Here is a 22,263-nt window from a genome sequence, read left to right as displayed (position 1 = left end):
TGTTTTCAATTTAGACTTGTATATATATATATATATATATATAACTCGTCTAAACATCAGCCCAACAATGTAAGATCTGTAAATTTGCTTTCGCAAATTTTTTGTTCTTCCCTCGAACTCATGCTACTGAGATATCGTGACACCAAATTGCCTGCATATATATATATATATCCTTAGTAAATAAATTTTTTTATGAAATGGCTATTTTATCTAAACATCATCTGAAATGTCTGACAAATTAAATACACTTGCAGTCAAGTAAGTGCTATTTCACCGATTTTTTCAGGAAAGGTCAATGAGACAGCTACCCAAACACCACTTATAACTAATATTGTTTTGTACATGTAAACACAAGCTTCTGATCATTTTGAAGGTAGACTGAAAAAGTCAATTGACTGCAAGGTAAGTTTCTGAAAATAACTCTCTTTCTTAGCATTCTGAGAATCATATCTATATTTTCAGAGTAAAGCTGTATTAGTACAGTTGTCCCTGGGACAGTTCAGTAAGGTACTTGAGATGTTGTATGGTATGAGACAGTTTAACAGAGCTGCTTGTTTTGCTGAAGCCTGTACACAGTTTGGACTTCTGGATAAATCAGACGATACAGGTATGTATGTTTACGGTTGAAGTGATGAGACAAAGTTCAAGACAATTTAATGAGAGAAAGTGCCTTTGATAAAATGGTTTTGTTTTGTGTTGTCCCTATGAAATGTAGTTTATGAGAATGTACCAAATATGTATTTACAATATGTAGATTGTTGGTGTGCTATCCCAAGTTGAGAACCATCGTCAGTCATATCTTAATGTTGTTACATTGTATTTGGAGATTTTATTGATGATGGCAGAATTTTAATACATGTAGTTTTTTTCTAATTTACATTTTGTATATGCAATAGACTCAGGGTGATTTAGAACTTGAATTTTTGTGTAGACACTTGTCTGTTGTTGAAGACTATATAGATGTGTTTTGGTTGTTTCAGTCATAAGCTTACAGTCTCATTAATGTATACCCCACATCTATAATTTATATATTTAGGGATCAACCAATAGTCTATAACTGTACATATCTTTTGTTAATCTCGAAACCCGTTATAGTCTAGACAATTTAATAATAATTCAAAAGAGACCACACAGGATCGCTATTAACATCATATTCCTTAATATACAAAACACTTAGGAAAATCAAAACCACTGTATATAGTTGGTTGTGGATGAAATGATATAAAAGACACATGACTATTGATTCAATTACAATTTCAAGAGATCAGATTTTGCAAATGATTATACTAGCCATTAGAGATAAAATCTAACAACAATGACAAAATATTTGTGAAGGCAGTTTAAAGAAAAAAAATAAAATATTTGATTGAATAAAGTGAAACATTTTACATTTAAGAATAAAAATTGGATAATTTATTAAATCTTCATGTCATCCAATGTATGTGTTCTACCAATGTTTAGTAAAATTTCATGGGTGAAAACTGAAAAATAAAAACCCAATGTAGGATTGGCTTTCTTTCAAGAAGATCAAGACTAAGGAGTTACATGCATAAAAATGAAAAATTAATAGATAACATAGGTAATAATGTTTGAATGCTGTATATGAAATGGCATTTACTTGTAGCTTAATTTGTCTTTGTTGTCTTGTAGTGTCTTTGGTAGAAGCAGTATATTTGGAGTATGCTAGATTATTATCCAATCTTGGATATAGACAAGCTGCTGAACACTACTGTCAAAAAGCTGGAGAAAAGGGGGAACAGTTCTTGAAAGAAGTCAAGATTTTATTTACCTGATGAGTTAGATTATCAATTACATAGAATTTGTTGTAAAATCATTGTAGTGGACCAATTGTTAAACAATACATTGCGACAGTGAGACACAGTGAGGTTACAGATGTTTTTATGACTGCTTTCTTTATTTCATTTAAGTTGTGTTTGCAGATACATGAATGTATTTCATGGCTTTGATGCATGCATTTACTAAAAAACATGGAAACTAATAAGTTATCAAAACAGCAAGTGAGATGTTTTAATTCATGAAATTGTTGGTGCAATATTTGTTTTGGTTGTAAATATATTTTAAGGAATTATAAATTCTCCATGTTGAAATTAATTGTTAACTAGTATAAATTTTAAATTATGTAGAAATTATTGATATTGTATCGAATATATTTATTTATTGTTGAAATATACAATTATTCAAATTTGTTTGTTTTTCCATACCCCCATGTGATGCAATAAGGTCTGACCTTACATCTTTCAAACCTTAAGATTCTTTCATACACAAATATTCACTTTCTAGAACCGATTCCATATACGACATATCTGCATGTCTTTTATTGAATGGAACACACAATTTATCCCCTTGACGGAGTCAAAAAACAAGACATAGGTATGCTGTTTCTGACATCAACGGCGGCGGTAACAATTTATTAGTTTTTGATTAAGTCTAGTTTATAGTAGGTGGATGATATTTGGTATGTAGTTGTATTAGCATTGGGATATCTCATTTCCATGGATATTATTTGGCCCAGCCGCCTCCAGTCATGGTCTATTGTCTCTGAAACTTTTCCTTAGTTTACATGTATTAGTTTGTGATTAGGTCAGTTTATAGGGAACCATTAGTGGTAGGTCATTGATAATTGGTATTCAGTTGTATAAGTATTAGCACATCTCATTTCCATGGACAATATTTCGTCCTTACCTATCAGTCATGGTCTATTGACTTTGAAACTTTTGTTTAGTTTACATATATTAGTTTGTGATTAGATCAGTTTAAGATGAACCACTAATGTTAAGTCAATGATATTTGGTATGCAAATGTATTGACATTTGCAAGTCTCATTTCCATGAAGATAATATAGCCCCACTCCCTCATCATGGTAAATTGACTTTGAAACTTTCACATAGTTTAAAGTTAATGTTTGTATTTAGGTTTGTTTAAAGAGAACAACTTATGATAAGTCAATGGTATTTGGTATGCAGTTGTATTAGCATTGGCACATCTCATCTCCATGGAGATTGTTTAGTCATGCATGATTTGACTTTGAATATTTGCATAACTTACATGTTAAAGTATTGCTATTTTAATTTCAACATTTGCATTATCAAAATAACAAAAAGGTGAGACATATCTCTGTGTGAACAGTTTATTAATTATGATTGACTTTTTCTAGTCACCCTCTGAAAGTACATGGTCACCTATATTATACTGTTCTGAAACCTGTTGATATTGTAGTAATCCAAAGGGGACATAACTCTTTTGTGGAAATGATGATGACAATGACAATAACACTTTTCTGGATAAACCTTCATCAGGAATGCTCAACCCCAAACATTTGAAAGACACAGATGTATAAATAATTGGAAAAGTTAGTATGAAAGTGTTTTATAAACATGAAAAATCCTATTTTAATCTTTTCCCAGAGAGAAACTGTCTTTAATGAATGAACCAAGCCTGGCAAGAAAAAAAATAGTTAATGTATATGTAATACCCTACCCAAAAAATATTTAAATGTATATTAGATTTTCAGGGATCTTCTCTATTTGCCAATCACTTTTGTGGACCAGCTCTTTGTTTAGTTGATAGCAATTAGGATTTTATATCCTTCTCTGTATCTACATCCTTGAGAAAGCAAATGTAATTGTAGAATAATGGAATATGAGATTTGAGCATCATCATTGATAATTTTTTGATGTCCTAACTATATGATAATATTTTAATTTTGGATGTAACACTTCTTTTGATTGGCTGAAAGTTTTTTGTCTATCAGCTCATAAACATAATTTTTTCATGTGACTGTCATCAACGTTTTTTCATTATTTACTCCTTAAAAATGGAATTTAGAATAAATTATAAGGAATGACTGTAATATTTTTTCTGTCTATTAGAAATAACCTCAAAAATGTGTTGTACACTTTCAAATACAACACATTTTTGATGTTATTTCTTCATAGACAGAAAAAATATTACAGTCATTCCTTAAATGGAATATGAGAAATAAACATCACCATAGACATATTTTCTCTAATATGCATTGTGATGCTAAGTTTTAAACAATCTGTCAATCGGAAGGCATGATATATGGGTTTTAAAAAATAGTCCTTTATCAACATCACCTAGTTGTTACTCCTCTGGATGGTGGTATCTCATGAATCACCCTGTATGTTTATCTGTATGTTTTCTTTTTGTCTGATGTTTGTTCATCCAAATATTTGTTTGTGATTGTGCAAGTTTGAGGCTCCAGTAGGATACCCCTTATGTCACAAGGTCACATTTAAAAAATGCCTCTGGTAACCAGGCAAAGGCACTTGTCTCTGAAAACAAAAATTATCTAGATGATTTAATATAACACAAGGTACCTAACTCATATTTTTGAGAAATGACACACAGTCGTGAACTTCCGTTATATTTGATTCTGTTGTTGTCTTTCCCACTGAAACTTGTTGTAAAGTCATAAATCTACATTAAATCATCTACAGTATGGTTTATAACACACCTATTTCTGTTTTCTGAATCATTCTTAGCAGTCCTTCCAAGGAGTTCAACCGTAAATTATTTCGTCCTCTCACAGCCAAATGGTGTTGCTAATCTCACAGTGAATGAACAAATATAAAAAGTATTTCCCAAAAATCTGTTAGTTTTTCTATGAACAGAACTAATCATCTGGATAGTAAAGTTGTAAAAGATAGTCATACGTGATAAACAATCAAGTGTTATTTTAGGTATGTCTAATGAGTAACAAGTTTCTTTTTTTAAACTCAAATTTTCCCATTCCACCAATGTCAGACCCTCTCTGGATTTTATATATAAAATTATGATAAATCCAAAAAACATATATCTTTAGCAACAAGATTGACCAATCGGAAACCAAGATATATATAATTAATCATTCACTGCGAGACTTACATTGCCATTTGGCTATGAGAAGATGAAATAATTTACGGCTGACTCACTTGGAAGGCCTAAAATGAAATTTTCTGACAACAGAAATAGGCATGTTATACACATTTTTGTAGATAATTTAATGTAAATTTACGACATAACAAGTGCAGTGGGATGGACAACCGCAGAATTGAAATATAACGGAAGTTCGTGACCGGTTGTCATTTCTCAAAAATATGAGTTGGGTACCTTGTGTTATATTAAAATATATAGATAATTTTTTTCAAAGACAAGTGCCTGTATAAACAGGTCACTTTTAAGCAAACTTTACAGTCCTAAACTGATCTGACTCTCAGTTTTGAACATTGTTAAATTTTGATTTCTGGTCACAAGGCCCCTCAATGATATTTGATATACAGATGTATAAGCATTGTCATATCTCATTTCCATGGTGCGATTGACTCGAATGTTATTTGACTAGGATTGCTATTTTTCCTGCTGAAGGTCGGCGGTACTCTCTGGGCCCACCAATAACAACCGAAGGCCAGGAATTAGCCAATAGTGCTAAAAGTGGCATTAAAACACCATCAACTAATCTTATAAACTTAAGCTATACAAAGAGTTGTGTTTTAATTAAAAGTAATAGCCTTTTTCCATTTAAGAATGTTAATCTACAGTTGACCATGGCAAGACATCTTTATTTGAAACAAGGATTTACATAAACCAGAAACATACATAGCACTATAAACTAAACTTTGCCTTAACTAGGTACATTGTGCTTACCTTAAAGCTAACTAGAACACTCGGCTGTTTGAGTAACTTTTGATTGTATGTTTAAATGAAAAAGAGAGGCGTTCATATTCTTTTGTTAGTTTGCAACTCAACATAATTCATTTTTCAAAACTTCCATATCCAAATACACAGCCTTTTGCAAGAATCAAAGGTCAAGTTCACATACGATTTGTTTCTTTCATACTAAGGTGAATGCAGAAAGGTGATAAAATGTTCAGACATGTGAGACTTAGTTATTGATAGAATGACTGGAATAGGTTTTCTCACTACAATTTCGTTTTTGTCAGACCTGTGACAAATTTCACAGAATGCAAAACAAAATGGATTGTATGCTTGCATGGTCAGCATTAGCTCTATAAATAAAGATTCATATTACAGAAAGAAGAAGACCTGATTAATCCATAGTTGGTATTCATAATCCTTATGGTCTGATATTGTCTTCTGACATATGTCCATTGTCCTGATCTCATTTTCATGCAGGTTAATATCTGTAATAAGACAACTATATTATGTATATAGATTCATTGTAAGATATAGATATAAGATCATATAAGAAGATGTGGTATGAGTGCCAATGAGACAACTCTCCACCTGTCATGTTTGTCAGACCCTGTCCTCTTTTCACGGTTCAGTGTCAACCATAGGTTTGGTGATTATGTCCGTTTTATCTACCAATTTAAGTGATAAGTTATTTTTTTTCGTATATCGAATGATCGTAAGAGGTGATATGTGTACATATCGTCTGACAGGGTTTATATGACCTTGACTTCATTTTCATAGTTCAATGATCAATGTTAAGTTTTTGGTAATAATTAAGGTCCCTTTCTCAACATCTATATTAAGTATACAGAATGATTACAATGTGAACTTGTCCATTCGTCTAGCCTTGACCTCGTTTTCATGGTTCACTGGTCAACTTAGAGTGTTATAATAAGTAATAGATCAACTATATTTTATGGATAACATGATTGTTATGTGAACATGTCTGTAGGGCAGGGTTCATATGACCTTGACCTCATTGTCAATTCGATGGTAAATTTGGTAGAAAGGTCCATAAGTAATAGGTCAACTTATTGAGTGTATAGAATGATTATGAGGTGTACTTGTCCCTCTTACATGGTTCATTTGACCTTGACCCCATTTTCATGGTTAATTTATCAACGCTAAGTTTTCGAGATTAGATCCTCAGATAGTAAAGATATAAAATATTGTGGGTGTATAGAATGATTGTAAGCTAGGTGATGATGTCCATCTGGGGTTCACCTAGACCTCATTCTCTAAGGTGGTCGTAAATTAAAAAAAAAAGTATATGGTGTGTCAGTCCATGACACAAAATCCGTCCGTCCATCCGTCTGAAAACATTCACCTGACCTTAAACACATTCTAATGAAGTATCGACAAGGTTTTGTTTCTGCTATGCTTGTACATTAAATTTTTAGAGACTTTCAACTTAAGATCTTTTCTTATTTAGCTATATATAATAGATGTATAGGTTTGATCTAAGGTTATATTTAGTTCTGCATTCATCTGATTGAAGGATGCAAAACAGCCTGCGATAAAAAAAAAAATTACTCAGCATTTCTGAAATAAATAAACAATACATTAATTAATTTAAATACAGACGTGACGTTTGGAATGCACAGACTGATTACATCGATGAGAAAAATTTGTTATAAACGTTGAAGAATTATTTACGCCTGCTAATTGATACAGGTACAAACAGATGCACAACTAATTTGTATACACATTCTAAGTATCTAGTCTTTATTTACTGCAAATCAGTAGAAAATGTTTGATTAAAAGTTTAAACTGCCTTTGAGGTCAATAAATGAAGACCCTGATTTCGTTACACGAATGACTTAGATCTCTTTTTAGTATGGGCCTACGTGACGACAACATCGTAACATCAAATAATTTAATATAATGGGCAGTATCATAAATAATGATAAAAGATATACTTTAAAACAATTATGATAAATAAGTTAATTTGGCAATTAGTTAGGTTTATTTTTTGCCAGACGTTTTATCTTTGTAGTTTAAATGGTTTTGGCACAATGATAAGATATTTTTATAATCTTATCTCTGACTTATGTCACAGAAACATCTCTCACGTAGATTTTTTTGTATTTGCATTGTAAATTTCTAATTGAATGGAAATATTTGTTACATTCCATTAATTTTTGAGAACACCAACATATTTCCTATAGCATTCTAAACAGAATTTTGATATATATCTACAACATTACTATACGAAATGGTGGTTCTTTTTCTCTCTTTGATGATGAAAACTCAAAGACGAAATTTGTTTATGTTGAATAATTCAAAGTTGGGAATCAATTGGAGTGATGTTGACAAATTCAAACGAGTCTGTCTCTCCGGGGGCAGCTTTGTTAAATGATTATTTTGACTGCAATTCACGTTTGGTGGGTCATCGCTTTTGTAGAATTTCGGAAAGTAGAAATTGGACCCGGTTTCTCCAATGTATGGCCCTACACCGAAGTTGTTGTATTGCGGTATACATCAAATATGTATCCCGTCTCTGGAGAGAGTCACGCGTTAGCACTAAAATGGTTACTGGTACATCATTCTTTAAGAGCAGGTTCACTGAGAACATGTCTGAATATAACCAACATAAGCTATTCAATATTTCAATCAAACCTAGCCCTATTTCGTTCTAAATAAGACATCAGTTCATTCGAAATACTGTAAAGCGTATGTCCTTATCTATTTCACAAGTCTTAAATGATCATTCATATTGAATAAGGTGTTTACCCTTCCGACGCATCTGAGGTTATCATCGGTTTACAGCGAGGTTCGTGTCGCTGAATGTTATAGTTTTCATCAACGATCTAACTGCTGATATAAATATAAATAAGAAGATATGGTATGAGTGCCAATAAGACAACTCTCCATCCAAGTCACAATGTGTAAAAAGTAAACAATTATAGGTCAAAGTACGGCCTGCAATTTATAAGAATTATAAGTCTGCTATTCCTTCAAGTTTGGCTTCACCAAAGTTAACTTTTATCTTTATATAATTTTGTCTATGACATTTTAATGGAACTAAATGAATTAAGACTGATCAAATGTTACTTTCTACCTTTCGTTATTTACAGGAATAATGTTATTTGATATTTAGGTATCTCTTTTATGTTTTTTGATATTTTGCTATCTCCTTAATGTTATTTGATATTTTGCTATCTCCTTAATGTTATTTGATATTTTGCTATCTCCTAAATGTTATTTGATATTTAGCTATCTCCTTAATGTTATTTGATATTTAGCTATCTCCTTAATGTTATTTGATATTTAGCTATCTCTTGTATGTTATTTGATACATAATCTGATTGTCATCATCATTATGCAGAGGATGTGTCAGGAATTATAACTAAAATGTCAAGACCACAAACTTGGTCTTTGACAGAAGCCATCAGCCATATAATCACTTATGTCATCCGTTGTGGTGAGACGCTATTATAAGCTTTACAAACAGAAGTGTTTTGCAGTCTATTGAAATGTTTTGATTTAAAGTTCTGGAAATTTAAACCACTTAATGCTAATCAAAATTGCTGTTACAAATGTCTCAGAATGTTTTCCTATTGTAATTGAGCACTCACAATGATTTGCTGAAGTCGGAATTCCTGCAACAATTTCCATCATTCATGTTGATATATTACGTCATGCTACAATATTCTAGGTGTGTATAAGTTAGTCTGACATAAAGTATTTTGAAGTCAGCAGGGGTAAGAGTAATTAAATTGTCAGGTATTATTAAATCATGACACAATTATTTCCTTAATGTCTTTTGCAGGGGCGGTTTGAATGAAAGTTGGTTTCACTCGAGAAAATAACTGGATGTTGCAGTTAGACGCTGATTTGCCAAAATAATTTATGCATCACATTAATTTTATATCATTTTAATGTGTTTCTTTTACGTATTTTCTTTTAAAAACACGGTTTGACCTACATTCTATATTTATAATAGCAATACATGCACGTAGCAATATATACCTATCATACGGTTTTGGAAATGGATGGAATGCCATTATTTTGTTAAGAACAGTGTACTTTAAATAAACATAGATATAAGAAGATGTGGTATGAGTGCCAATGAGACAACTCTCCATCCAAGTCACAATTTGTAAAAGTAAACCATTATAGGTCAAAGTACGGTCTTCAACACGGAGCCTTGGCTCACACCGAACAGCAAGCTATAAAGGGCCCCAAAAATGACTAGTGTAAAACCATTCAAACGGGAAAACAAACGGTCTAATCTATATAAAAAACGAAAAACAAGAAACACTTATGAACCACATCAACAAACGACAACTACTGAACATCAGATTCCTGACTTAGGACAGGTGCAAACAAATGCAGCAGGTTTAAATGTTTTAATAGGTACCAACCTTCACCCTTATCTGAAACAATAGTGTAACATCACAACATAGAAAGACACACTATAAAATATCAATTGAAATTGCTTAACTCAATCAAAAGACATATTAACACAAGTGAACATACACTGAACGAATAAATTTGATCTATGATACAATGTGAATACAAAATCAATAAAATAAGGGGTGAATAAATAAAGGCAACAGTAGTATACCGCTGTGAGATGTTAAACAATTTCAGAAAAACAACAACAACATTGAACAAAAAGCCGCCAAATACAATAATATACACAGGTAAATGAAAATAATTTTGTTGTAAGGTATACAGTTTAAATGGAGATTGTTCATAGTACGAAGAAGTGAAAATCTGTATTACCGCCTCGGTAAATTAGATTTTATTTAATAACTATACAATTTTAACGTAAGGTATCTTACTCGAAGTTATAATTTTCAGAAAAGACAAATTACCTATAGTTGATTATCACTCTAATGTGGCGTTCACACAGTGCCGATTATAGCTCCCGTTTGAGATCAGACAGCGCTAAGACACGAACAGTGAAAAAGTCGGATAACTATCCTCATGATCTGGAATGTCCTATCATTGTCTGAACGCAATCGTATACGTTCGTAACAGATTCCTACGAATCGGGAATGGTCCGGAGAGGTCGGCCAAGCACCCCCGACAGTTAGGTGCGTCCCGTATTCGGGGAAACTCAGCAGATTTTATCTAGTCGGATTACAATCGTGACTATGGCGTGACAGATTCTGCTGTATCGGATCAAAATCGTAACAATGATCTGTGTTTTCTGGACGGTGTCCTGTGGAACGGGCATGATCTGGAGAAATCTGTCATTGGTGTTTTTTGCCGATTGAGTTCAGATTGCATCCAGATCTTGCCGAATGGGAACCGTCTTTGCCGAAACCGTTCCGGAACAGTCCCTTTATTAATACGAAATTCGGCAATAATACCCACGTCAGAGTCCCGACAAATACAGAACACGATACGACTGAGTCCAGACAAAGCCGTTTGCAATGGGGTACAGCAGACTGTGATAGGATTGCGTTCCGACAGTACCTGATCATCCCTCATATGGCGACAGTTGTAGGTTCCAGATGCGTTGATTTCCAGATTCGGCTGAGCTGCTCATGTTTGGAGCATCATGTGTGTGTGTGAGTGTCATTCATTGACACTACTTTGATCGGTCCACCATGAATGGTGCTCGTAGGCTGATACTTCTGCAGCAACTATCTACACATTTACATGCAATAAAATCTCATTACTATCTGCACATTTTACACTTTACATCTATCTAAACATTTAACATGAAACAAATTATCATAACTAAATCTCATAATAACTTACCATCTCTAAAATGGAATGAACACAAAAAGCAAGCAATTCAAAATGAATTTCAGCTTACCTTTATAAATCATAAATTGTCGGCCTGTGCCTGCTAAGCTGTAGATTTTGCTGATGAATTATCCTTATACTGTTTTGATTTCATGTCGTAGATAGATCTGTTCTCCTGGAGCCATTCTATTATCTTGTCCTCATCTTCTTCAGAAAGGAAGCCACTGCTCCGAGGTTACTTTGGCAGAGAAGCAGAGGCAAAAGTAGCTGTTGAGGTAGAAGCAGTAGGTTTAGAAGTCGTGGTTGTAGAAGTAGATCCTCCCACCTGTGATGACCCCTGCAGGAATTCCCTCTTCTTTGTAGTCTTGAAGTTTTCTTCATGACAGGCACAGGCTTCTTATAAGCACGCATTGTGAAGTAACTAAATCCTTATATGGATGAAACTATATAGTTTAAATGGAGACAATCTGTCAATAACTGACGGCGATGCTCCTTGTGGAAGTGCCGAGGCTGTAGTGATTATCTGCCGTCGCACAATTTTTTTTATAGGACGGGATTGTCACGTGAAACGGATATCTTCCCTCAGCGCCGATTCACCGTCGGGTCACTGTTTGATCTCTGTCAGATCGCATTCGGAAGAATCGGGCTGTCGGGACAGATTCGTCGTTTTTTACGATGGGAAAGATACAAATCGGATTAGAATCGGATTGGATAATCGGGACAAATTCGGCTGAAAACGGCTGAATTTATACGCTTCCTGAACAATATATGATTGTTGTCGTGATTAAATAAATGTTTTTACAAATTTTAATTAAAGTTTGAGTGTCCAGCCACGATTCACAGGATCTTGATCAGACTTTTGACAAATTTTAATGGGGAATGGTCCTGTTAAGGACGGCAGTAAAACATCGTGAATGTGTGACCCCGGCTTAAACGTTCTTTATAAGTTTCATTTACTTTTGGTTTTCAATGTTTATCTACTTCGTAATTGAGTTGGATTTTTGATTCGGACGCCACTGACGGGTTAAAATAAAAACTAATTGCCGTCTGATGTAATTATAAACAGAGACATATATACTGTCTCTGTTATAAGTTATATGCTTTGTATCTTCAATGATTTGTTTTCAACGCACGAAGGAAAATAAATATCCGGTATATGTCAAGGAAACAGCGATTGACCTAGAACACTGTGACTAAAATCCAGAAGAAGAAAAGTCATCTAGACGCCAGAAAACTTTCTTCAACAATACGCAAGTGTCTGTGACAGAGAGGCAAAAGATACCAAAGGGACATTCAAACTCATAAGTCGAAAAACGAAAAACAACAGTACACAAAATACAACATGGAAAACTAAAGTCTGAGCAGCACGAACCGCATCAAAAACCTCGGGTGATCTCAGGTACTCCGGAATGGTAATCAGATCAAACTCCACATGTGGCACCCGTCGTCTGCTCATGTATGTACAAACTCGGTGATAAGTTTATTTCGGAAATTCACATTCGCAGAAAAAAGGAAGGGATTGTGAATGGGACAATTGGTATATATTGCGTCATCTCTGGAATATCGTATCAGCCGGGAGATATATATACTCCATGTGCAGGCGTTGTGGAATGTTGCTTCATAGTAATGGAAAGTTCACCATTGGGAAACTGAAATAATCCCTTTTGTCGTAAAGTTTTGTTCTCAACCGACCCTCATTGTCAATTTCTATATGTAAGTCAAGATATGAGGCAGACTTAACTGTATCTGTATCCTTTATTTCAAGTTCGATGGAATAGATGCGTTAAACTTAGCCACCAAACTTTGAATTATTTAGTCAGTGAGATGACATCATCTATGTGACATATATCCAGCTCTAAATAGCAAAAGTCTAGATAATATACAAAACACCAAACTTCAACCAATTTATTTTGCCAGATTTTCATTTGCAATATTGATATCAGCAATATCAATTCATTTTAATTGAAATCGGGGGAAAACATATGATAAGTTGCAAAGACACCGGCCGTTTATGCAGGACCTAGGTCGTTAACATTATTTCAGATCTACAAAGACGACAACAAATTGTTGTGTCATCGTCTAACAAATATCCTGTCTTTCCTTTGTTTATCTTAAAGTACATATCACATAAACATAAAGCACTTCTGTCGTCTTTGGAATTTACTACATTTACAAATAAATAAAGTATGAAGGCAGATAGTATTTCATATCATTCTATATAGTTCTTTGCAACAACACTTATCTGGCGCTAGCATCGTTTTTAATACTAACAGTACAGGGATATAAACCCATTACTTATTTCATTTGATTGAGCTTATTTACGGCATGATTTAAATCTATTATCAGATAAAACCGCTAGGTATAGAGATGAAAGCGACCGTCTTGTACAGGTAGCAAAGAGATGGGCGGGTAATGTTCGTGAATGAGTTGTTTTGAATACTTAACAAGCTTTGATCGGATGTTAGGTCACTTTGTAAAAATCATTTACTGTGGTATTAAATGAGTTTAGGTTTTTAAAATACCACTTTGACACAAATGCTTACAAACAATTATAGTATTTGAGACGATACTGTTTCAAATTATTAAACACTTAAACCACGATTCATAAAAAGAATTCTATGTCAACCACGATATGTTGTTATAACAAGGCTCTATTATAAGTTAATTTATATATCCAAATTCGTTGCATATTTGCATGTATAATTCGAGGGTTTACATTATTCTATTAAGCAGTAAAATAACACAACTATAATTGTGACATTAGAAAGAAATTACTTTAAGTAGTTTCGTAATAACATTCCAATACAAGGATTAAGAAACTTAAGATAAAAAAAACAAAGACTTTTATAAATGACAAATATCTCTTTAATATAATTGGTCAAATTATATAGTTATTCATACATGATATATCTATTATACCGGTGGACTTGTAGTCCCCGATTTTATCATTCGCTACCACTGGACGTTAAGCAACCAACAATCAATCAATCAATATCATTCGCTCAGTATAATCAATGATTCAAGCATTGAGCATAGATCATGATTGTTTTTTTTATTTTAGTTAACAAAGGCACCAACTTCCTACAGCACAAGTTATTTTACATATATTTTGCCATTTTGTCTATGTCCCTTTTGCTTTCATATGAATAAGAGTGTTGTATGGTATATGTTAATAAAATATCAACCAAAGACATAGAATCTTAAAGACATTTTTGCAAAAAGTTACAAAATATTTTCTAAGCTTCAAATAAACGATGTTTCTTCTTTGAGAGAAATTAGCTGAATCTAGGCAAATGTTTCTTGCCATTTATTTATCTAGTTTAGTCTCACGGTCGTTTGTTTTATTATGATGTTCCTGTATTAGATTATTTTAGACCCTATGAGTATAAAAATACCGGTAAACTTCGCTGCAGATAAGTCACCAATAAACACGTAGACTGAATACGTTCTTTATGATGATCAGAATCGGCCTGCCAACTTTAGTTGTTAATCTTAAGTACAAAGAAAGAAAATCGGTCCTGGTATATATTACAAAACAAATCGTCCCACTTAAATCGCAGTCATCCGTCCTTTATATTTATCCAGAAATGTGCATGAGAACGTAGCAAAAGCGGTACGTTGTACTAGGTGTTTTACTTCTGACTCGCTATACCGGTGGTGGTGATAGTGGTGAACTATTGGTCCCTGAGAGTATCATCCGGATAGTTTCGGCAATGACCATGATTGTTTGTATGTAAATGTATATGGGTCATTTTTAAAAAATTGTCGAATTTTGAAATTGCAAAATTAAATTAAAGTTACTACATGTAATTCAAACAACCCTCTTCATAAAGCAAATCAAAACGAACAGTACTTATGGAACAACATATAAAAAGATGCAATCTTGATAAATTTCATACAAGAATATATAGAAACATTTTTTGATAAGCTGTACAATATTTGTCTCTCATGTTACCATGTTCAAAAGAAACTTTAGGTTATTCAGAAAAGGTTTCGATAAAATTTTAAACCTGTTTTTTATAACCAATAAGATGGTTTTCAAGAGTAAGAACTTCTATATACCTTTATTCTGTGTAATAATAGATTTTTTGTCAATTTTCCTTGTTGTACTGAAAAATACCTCTAAAAATTGGTTTTCAAAGGTTATAAAGATAACCACCAGCAACGCAAGTCTAAGATAGCAATTAATAAAGTTCAGCATTTTTCTTCTTCTAATAAACCCAACATCAAGTAATTCCCTCGCATGTTGGTTTACTTTTGTCTTCTTTTTTTAGTAACAGGAACATACGTTAACGATATATCACTATATTAAGTTCTATCCTGTTACCCTTTTTGTCTATCATGTTACCGATAGCAGTATTGCATTTGTATATGCCAAATTGCGGAGAATAATAAGACGTTGTAACCTTTAAATGAGTTCAAACAACCAAACGTTTCATTATGTGTAAAACTATATGTAATTATAAACTTTTTAAAGACGTTTCTGTCAAATATTGTCTATCCTTTTACTGTAACCATAGTAACCATAGTAACAGGATAGACATAACAGGATGGACAAATTTCTTCATTTATGAATGCTGATATGAAATAACTACTCCCTTTGATGAAGTGATAATGTTTTCTTCTGTGATTTTGGTTTCCAACACGTAATTGCACTTTCTACAAGTATAATATCGGTGTAATTAATAAAAATGTTGGTAATAGCATAGACATGACAAAAGGGTACCCACTATTATTTTTTTCACTTAATTTCTTGAATTTTCTTTTCTCTACACTGTTATGCAAGAAACGTGCTGTGTTAAATTTAAAAAAAAAGCTTTGTGCTTTTGAAATGATCACTGCATTGTTCCATATTCATAGGGAGAGAAAAAATAACGTTTGATTTAGTAGCGATAACAGGATAGACGCATTTCATGTACGCCAATTGAATTTAGTTTGTAGAAAAAATGTTACATAGAATGAGAAGCTGTGATTTTTCGTATGAGTTATTATTAACATTCTAAAATAGTTCCTTTTGCAGATAGCAAGGCAATAAAATAATAGGGAAAAAATCATTTGAAATGTGTTACACCGACACCGTACGAAAAGAAATTAAGGAAAAATCGGACTTAAATATATTTTAATCTGATCAAAACAAATCTGAATCGTGTTTATTATTGATGTTCCGACTCATAAATCCTATAAACTTTCATTTAAACACTTGCAACTGCATTTTCCTAAAAGAAAAACATTTAAGCATAGGTGTACTGAAAATTTGACATTTTTTCGAAAATGACCCATATACTATATATAATGTTGTAAACCGAGCCCGGAAATTTAGATACGATCCGGGTAAACATCAATCCTTTAAATAAACTTATTCTAAAAGGTTACCTATTCAACACTGTAATTAAATCTTTGAATATTGTTTTTACTGGTATAATTATTGGTTTTGTTATCAGTAATTTAAAATCATACTAAATATGACACATATGTACTTTCACAGTACTACAATCTGTCATTACCTATAGTTTGGTATTGCACAAGGTCATGTCTTTCTCTGACTGTTAATGACGTCTTTACACTAAACCCATTGGATGTTCGATGTGTACTGATTGATATTTTAGTCTTAGATACACGATTTTTTTATTAGTTGTTATTGGCTTTGAACTAGCTGTCAGTAACTGCGAGTACTCTCAGATCTGTACTTAGTGTCTTTTTGTTTTTGGGATGCATAAGTACCCGTCCACGTCCACTCTGTGTTTTTGTTAGATGTATTTCTATTTGCATCTAGCCTTTTTCAACTGATTTTGATAGTTTGTTCTTATGTTGTACTGTAACACCACTGTCCCAGGTTCGGGGAGGATTGAGCGCTCACAAACATGTTTAACCCCGTCACATTCTTTATATGCCTGTCCCAAGTCAGGAGCCTGTAGTTCAGTGGTTGTCGTTGGTTCATTTCTGTCATATTTGTTTTTCGTAAATTGTTTTGTTATAAATTAGGCCATTAGTTTTCTCAATTGAATTGTTTCATATTCTGCATGTCGGGACCTTTTTTAGCCAACCATACGGTATGGGGTTTTCTCATTGTTGAAGGCCGTACAGTTACCTATAATTGCTTGCATCCACATCATTTGCACTTTGGTGGATAGTTGTCTCATTGGCAATTATACCACATCTCCTTATTTTCATAATACAAATTTTAAATACTAAATTTTAACTTTTGTCAGTAGTCACTGTAAACAATCTGATTATGTAGTAGCCCCTTTTGTTGTTTATACAACATTGTCATTTATTTATGGCAATGTCAATCGATGTGTTTGAGCATCACCTCTCTTCAACACTTTGTGCATTGGATACCAATGACCGTGTGTCCCGCCTTCTTAAATTGATTGACAACCGTATTTTTAACGTCATATCGGGACACTTTACATGGATTCAAAATAAATATATCAAATTAAAAATAATTTTCAGTGGAAATTCCAAATAAACTACTTTTTCCATTCCATTTCAAAGCAAGCAATGCATTTTTCAAGACATTTAGTCAAACATTCTATTTTTTTTTAAAATGCATCCTCTTCCAAAAAAAGAAAAAAATCGGTGCATAAGAAAGAAAATTTCAGCATGATATATTTAGTACCGATGTTTCATATACTAATCAACTGTGAAAGATATTCTGTAGTCGTAAATTTTACGAGATCCATTGATTTCATATAAATATGAGTCAGATGTTGTATGAATGCAAGATTACATTGTACTTGCATGAAAATATTGCGTATAAAGGGAAAGTTCTCTTTTGCAAAAAAGTCAGTAAAAACGTGCCTCTCTTTGTCAATTGAAATTTATACATTTTCGCTACGTGCGTAAATATACTTTATCACAAACTAGTCAAAACATTTACTAAATTTTATCATCGGTATAAGGACATCATTCGTAAATATAACTCAACATGCAGACATCTTATACGTTCGGGTATTTCACATCCAATCTTTTATGGTAATATTCTTTACAAAGCACAAAAATGTCAGTATTCACCTCAAAAGCTAACAAAACCTTTAAACAGACTTATTAAGAAGGGATATAGTTACGATACTGTTGTCAGGTCATCAAAGATTGCATATTTTGGCTTTAATATTGATTCACTTATAGGGTCTTTGCATCGGAATTAAACATATTTATTCTAAAACCAGTTGTTGGCATGACACGGGTTATGTTCTTCTCATATATTTTATGATGGTATAATACTAAACCCCTAACAGGAGGGATTGTGCCTGATATTCATATGATGGAGACATAATCTTTCAATCAGTTTAATTGAGGTCTGGAGCTGGCATGTCAGTAACTGCTAGTAGTCTGTTGTTATTTATGTATTATTGTCATTTTGTTTATTTTCTTGTGTTTCCTATTCTGACATCGGACTCTGACTTCTCTTAAACTGAGTTTTACTGTGCGTACTGTTGTACGTTTGTTTTTTCTACATTGGCTAGAGGTATAGGGGGAGGGTTGAGATCTCAAAAAACATGTTTAACCCCGCCGCATTTTTGCGCCTGTCCCAAGCCTCTGGCCTTTGTTAGTCTTGTATCATTTTTAATTTTAGTTTCTTGTGTATAATTTGGAGTTTAGTATGACGTCCATTATCACTGAACTAGTATACATATTTGTTTAGGGGCCAGCTGAAGGACGCCTCCGGGTGCGGGAGTTTCTCGCTGCATTGAAGACCCATTGGTGGCCTTCAGCTGTTGTCTGCTCTATGGTCGGGTTGTTGTCTCTTTGACACATTCCCCATCTCCATTCTCAATTTTATTTTGTAAAAGAGGCAATGCATGTCACACACTAGTCTTAAATGTTAATCTTTACTAAAAACTCACGATGTCTTTTATTAACAAAAATGTGATAGATAAAAAAATACCGTTTTCGTCGGATATTCTTCGGTGCAAAAAGATGACCACAATTTCCCCTGTATTTTTTTTTAACTTGCAAGCTAAATATCTAAAATTTTGCATTGCTAACCAAATTTAATTAGTTTGAATCCGAAAGACATTACATTATAAACCATCTTTATCATGGTGAATTGGTAATAATTATGTGCTTTCGAACTTATTCTTTGAATAAAGAAAGTCTGTGGTGTAATTTACAACGCACAAAAATATGTTTGACTCGTTTTATTTATGTGCCTGTCCCAAATCAGGAGATTGTAATTTAGTGGTTATCGTTCGTTGCTATTTATCATATTTGTTACTCGTTTGTTGTTTTGTGCATAATATTCAGGCTTTTGTTTTCTCGTTTGGAATGCTTTACATTTTGTTATGTTTGGGCCTTTTATGGCTTGCTTACTGCGGTATGGGTTTTGCTTATTGGCGAAGACCGTACGATGACTTATAGTTACTATAACATCTACGGATATTTTTATGTTGAATGCAAACGATATGAACCTACGAAGTCTTATTATATTGGACTAGGGGTGGAGTGAAATTTTTTTATAAAACAATAAAATATACATGTTTGAATCAAGTTGAAATGACAGCAAAATTCTGCATAAATAATATATCATACATACATTAATTGTACCTCGAACCCTTAAATTGCATTTCTCTGTAGACCCATATACATTGTTTAAGTCGGTGCGACTTTATCCACCAGCAACATATGTCCACAAAACAAAACTTCGGGTACACGAGGAGACCTTCTTGCTTTAAGACGATTCACATTTTCTTTATTGTGAGCTAGAGCTAGTTTCGACCTTGGCTTCTTATTTTTGAAATTACTCCGTTGATAAACTTATCACTACAAAGAACTTGCGAAATCTTCGTTCCCGTGAAAGTTGAGAGTTGTTTAAATTTCAAAATTCATCAAGGTCTCGTCTGTGGAACTGTCTGACGGGTTTCAAAGTCGACAGGATAAGAGGTCAATGTCTTCATGTTTATTTGTGGTACAATGGGTAAATGTCTGGTTAAAATATATCTTATCTTTGATGTGCCGCATTAGCATCCCTATAAAGTAAGACAGTCCGTGCGTGACCCATGACATACGATATTTTATGCATTTCATTGGCTATTTTCTAGCAAAATCCAGACTGGATATACAGAATTTGTGTAAAATATTTTTGATTTTAACCTCTGAAAATTTAAATAAACTGAACTCTTGAACAGATCTTTTCGGGACGTCGGGTTCGGCCTACATTTTTGTGTGAATTCGGAATTTACACTTATTGGGACTCGGGAATCAATGATTAATTTTTCGGGATACGGCATGAAATGCTTTATTTTTTTCGGGATTTCGGTATTCAGCTTTGATTTTTTTTTCGAAAATTCGGGATGACACTCCTCCTACCCTCTCTCACTCTCTTCAGCAGGCAATGTTGAGAGAAAAAAAGAAAATCATCCCGTATGAGAATTTGAATTTGTTAAATATTTGCAATTCTTATAAAATCACAAAACCGCAGGGGCGGATCCAGCCATTTATAAAAGGGGGATCCTACCACCCAGGATAAAGGGGGTGGGGGGTGAGTTCCAACTATATGTCCCCATTCAAATGCATTGATCGTAAAAAAAGGGGGTTCCAACCCCCGGAACCCGCCCCCTCCCCCTCCCCCCTTTTCCCTGGATCCGCCACTGATTAACCTGCAGATTTTTGGTATTTCTTTATGTGGAATGACTACAAAAAGGGGGTGTATACGACTTCCCAAACTAAATCTACAATTCATGTTCGTTACTCAACACTTTTAATACTGAAACAATTGAAGATAACAATATTTTTTGTTAAATATCGAATACTGGTTCCCAACTTTATGTCTAAAGATATCAGGAATATTTTCCCTCATATTGACAGCTATCTGAAGTCAGTTCATAGTAGCTTGGGATCCTGGCCCACTGCTCGACAGAAGACGAAGTATTAGATTAGGTCAGGACGCCAGGCTAAGTTCATAGGACCTCAGTTTAATTTAGGCGTGGCATTCCGTCACTTTTATCCAATCAACTGTCCTTTATGATAAAAATTGGCGTGCGATTGTAGTCGAAACAATGTAATTTATATAATGACATTGTAATAGTTTTAGGACACAGTTACATCAACATCAAAAGGTAATGTACTTTATTGTGGAATCTGTGTATATATATCTTTATTCTCATAAACCAAAATCCATGGTACAGAGATATTATAAACATCAATAATATAACATAAAGTCAGAATTAATACAAATGTATGATCTACAACTAGAAAAAAGAAATTCCAGCTTATATAAAAACACATTATGTATGTATACAATATGATATAAAAGTTATTAAACAATATTTCCCCTAAGATTCCAGCTGTTTATTAATCAGTCTGATAAATTTGCACAAATGGTTCAGCATACTGATGTTTCTAGTATTCATTAAATCATGAAATTTCAATATGTTTGGTCTATTTAGATAATAAGATTTCAAAAATTTTTCTCTTTCATAATTAAATTTCGAACATTTAAAAATAAAGTGGAATTCATCCCCAATATCTCCTGAATTGCATAGTTTACAATATCGATTTTCTCTTGGTACATTTTTCCACCTGTGGACTACTGGTTCAAAATAAAATTGATTTCGACAAGTTGCTTTGTAACCACTGTCATGATGTTGGGTGTTAGACAATCTTTAGAATGACAAAAGTGAGGTTCGTGTCCTTAAAAAGTTCTACTATACCAGTACATGTATATATTGCTGTAATTTTCTTTTCTGTAATATTCAGCAGTCACTGAATTATGTTACAACTGTTTCATATTCGACCTGGCCCCTATGGATGAAATGTCTAAGTAAATGTTATTATTGTTATTATTATAATCATTTCTATAACGCAAATAATATTCTTACAGCGATTAAAACATGTGTTTAC

General features: G+C 33.2%; 1 protein-coding gene across 1 annotated transcript in view; it reads left to right on the top strand.

The window, feature by feature from the left end:
• The window catches only part of LOC127734856 (WD repeat-containing protein 11-like), a 59,464-nt gene extending 57,261 nt beyond the window's left edge, over positions 1-2,203 (top strand). The window contains exons 28-29 of the mRNA XM_052244899.1: positions 463-607; positions 1,651-2,203. Of these exons, the coding sequence (XP_052100859.1) occupies positions 463-607; positions 1,651-1,793 (288 nt within the window). The 3' untranslated portion in view covers positions 1,794-2,203. The remainder of the gene's footprint in view (positions 1-462; positions 608-1,650) is intronic.
• The last annotated feature ends 20,060 nt before the right edge of the window (positions 2,204-22,263 follow it).

This window comes from Mytilus californianus, unplaced genomic scaffold, assembly GCF_021869535.1.
Source record: "Mytilus californianus isolate M0D057914Y unplaced genomic scaffold, xbMytCali1.0.p SCAF_3, whole genome shotgun sequence".
Classification (NCBI taxonomy): domain Eukaryota; kingdom Metazoa; phylum Mollusca; class Bivalvia; order Mytilida; family Mytilidae; genus Mytilus; species Mytilus californianus.
The sequence above is the reverse complement of the archived record's forward strand: the minus strand, read 5'-3'. Positions and strand labels throughout refer to the sequence as shown.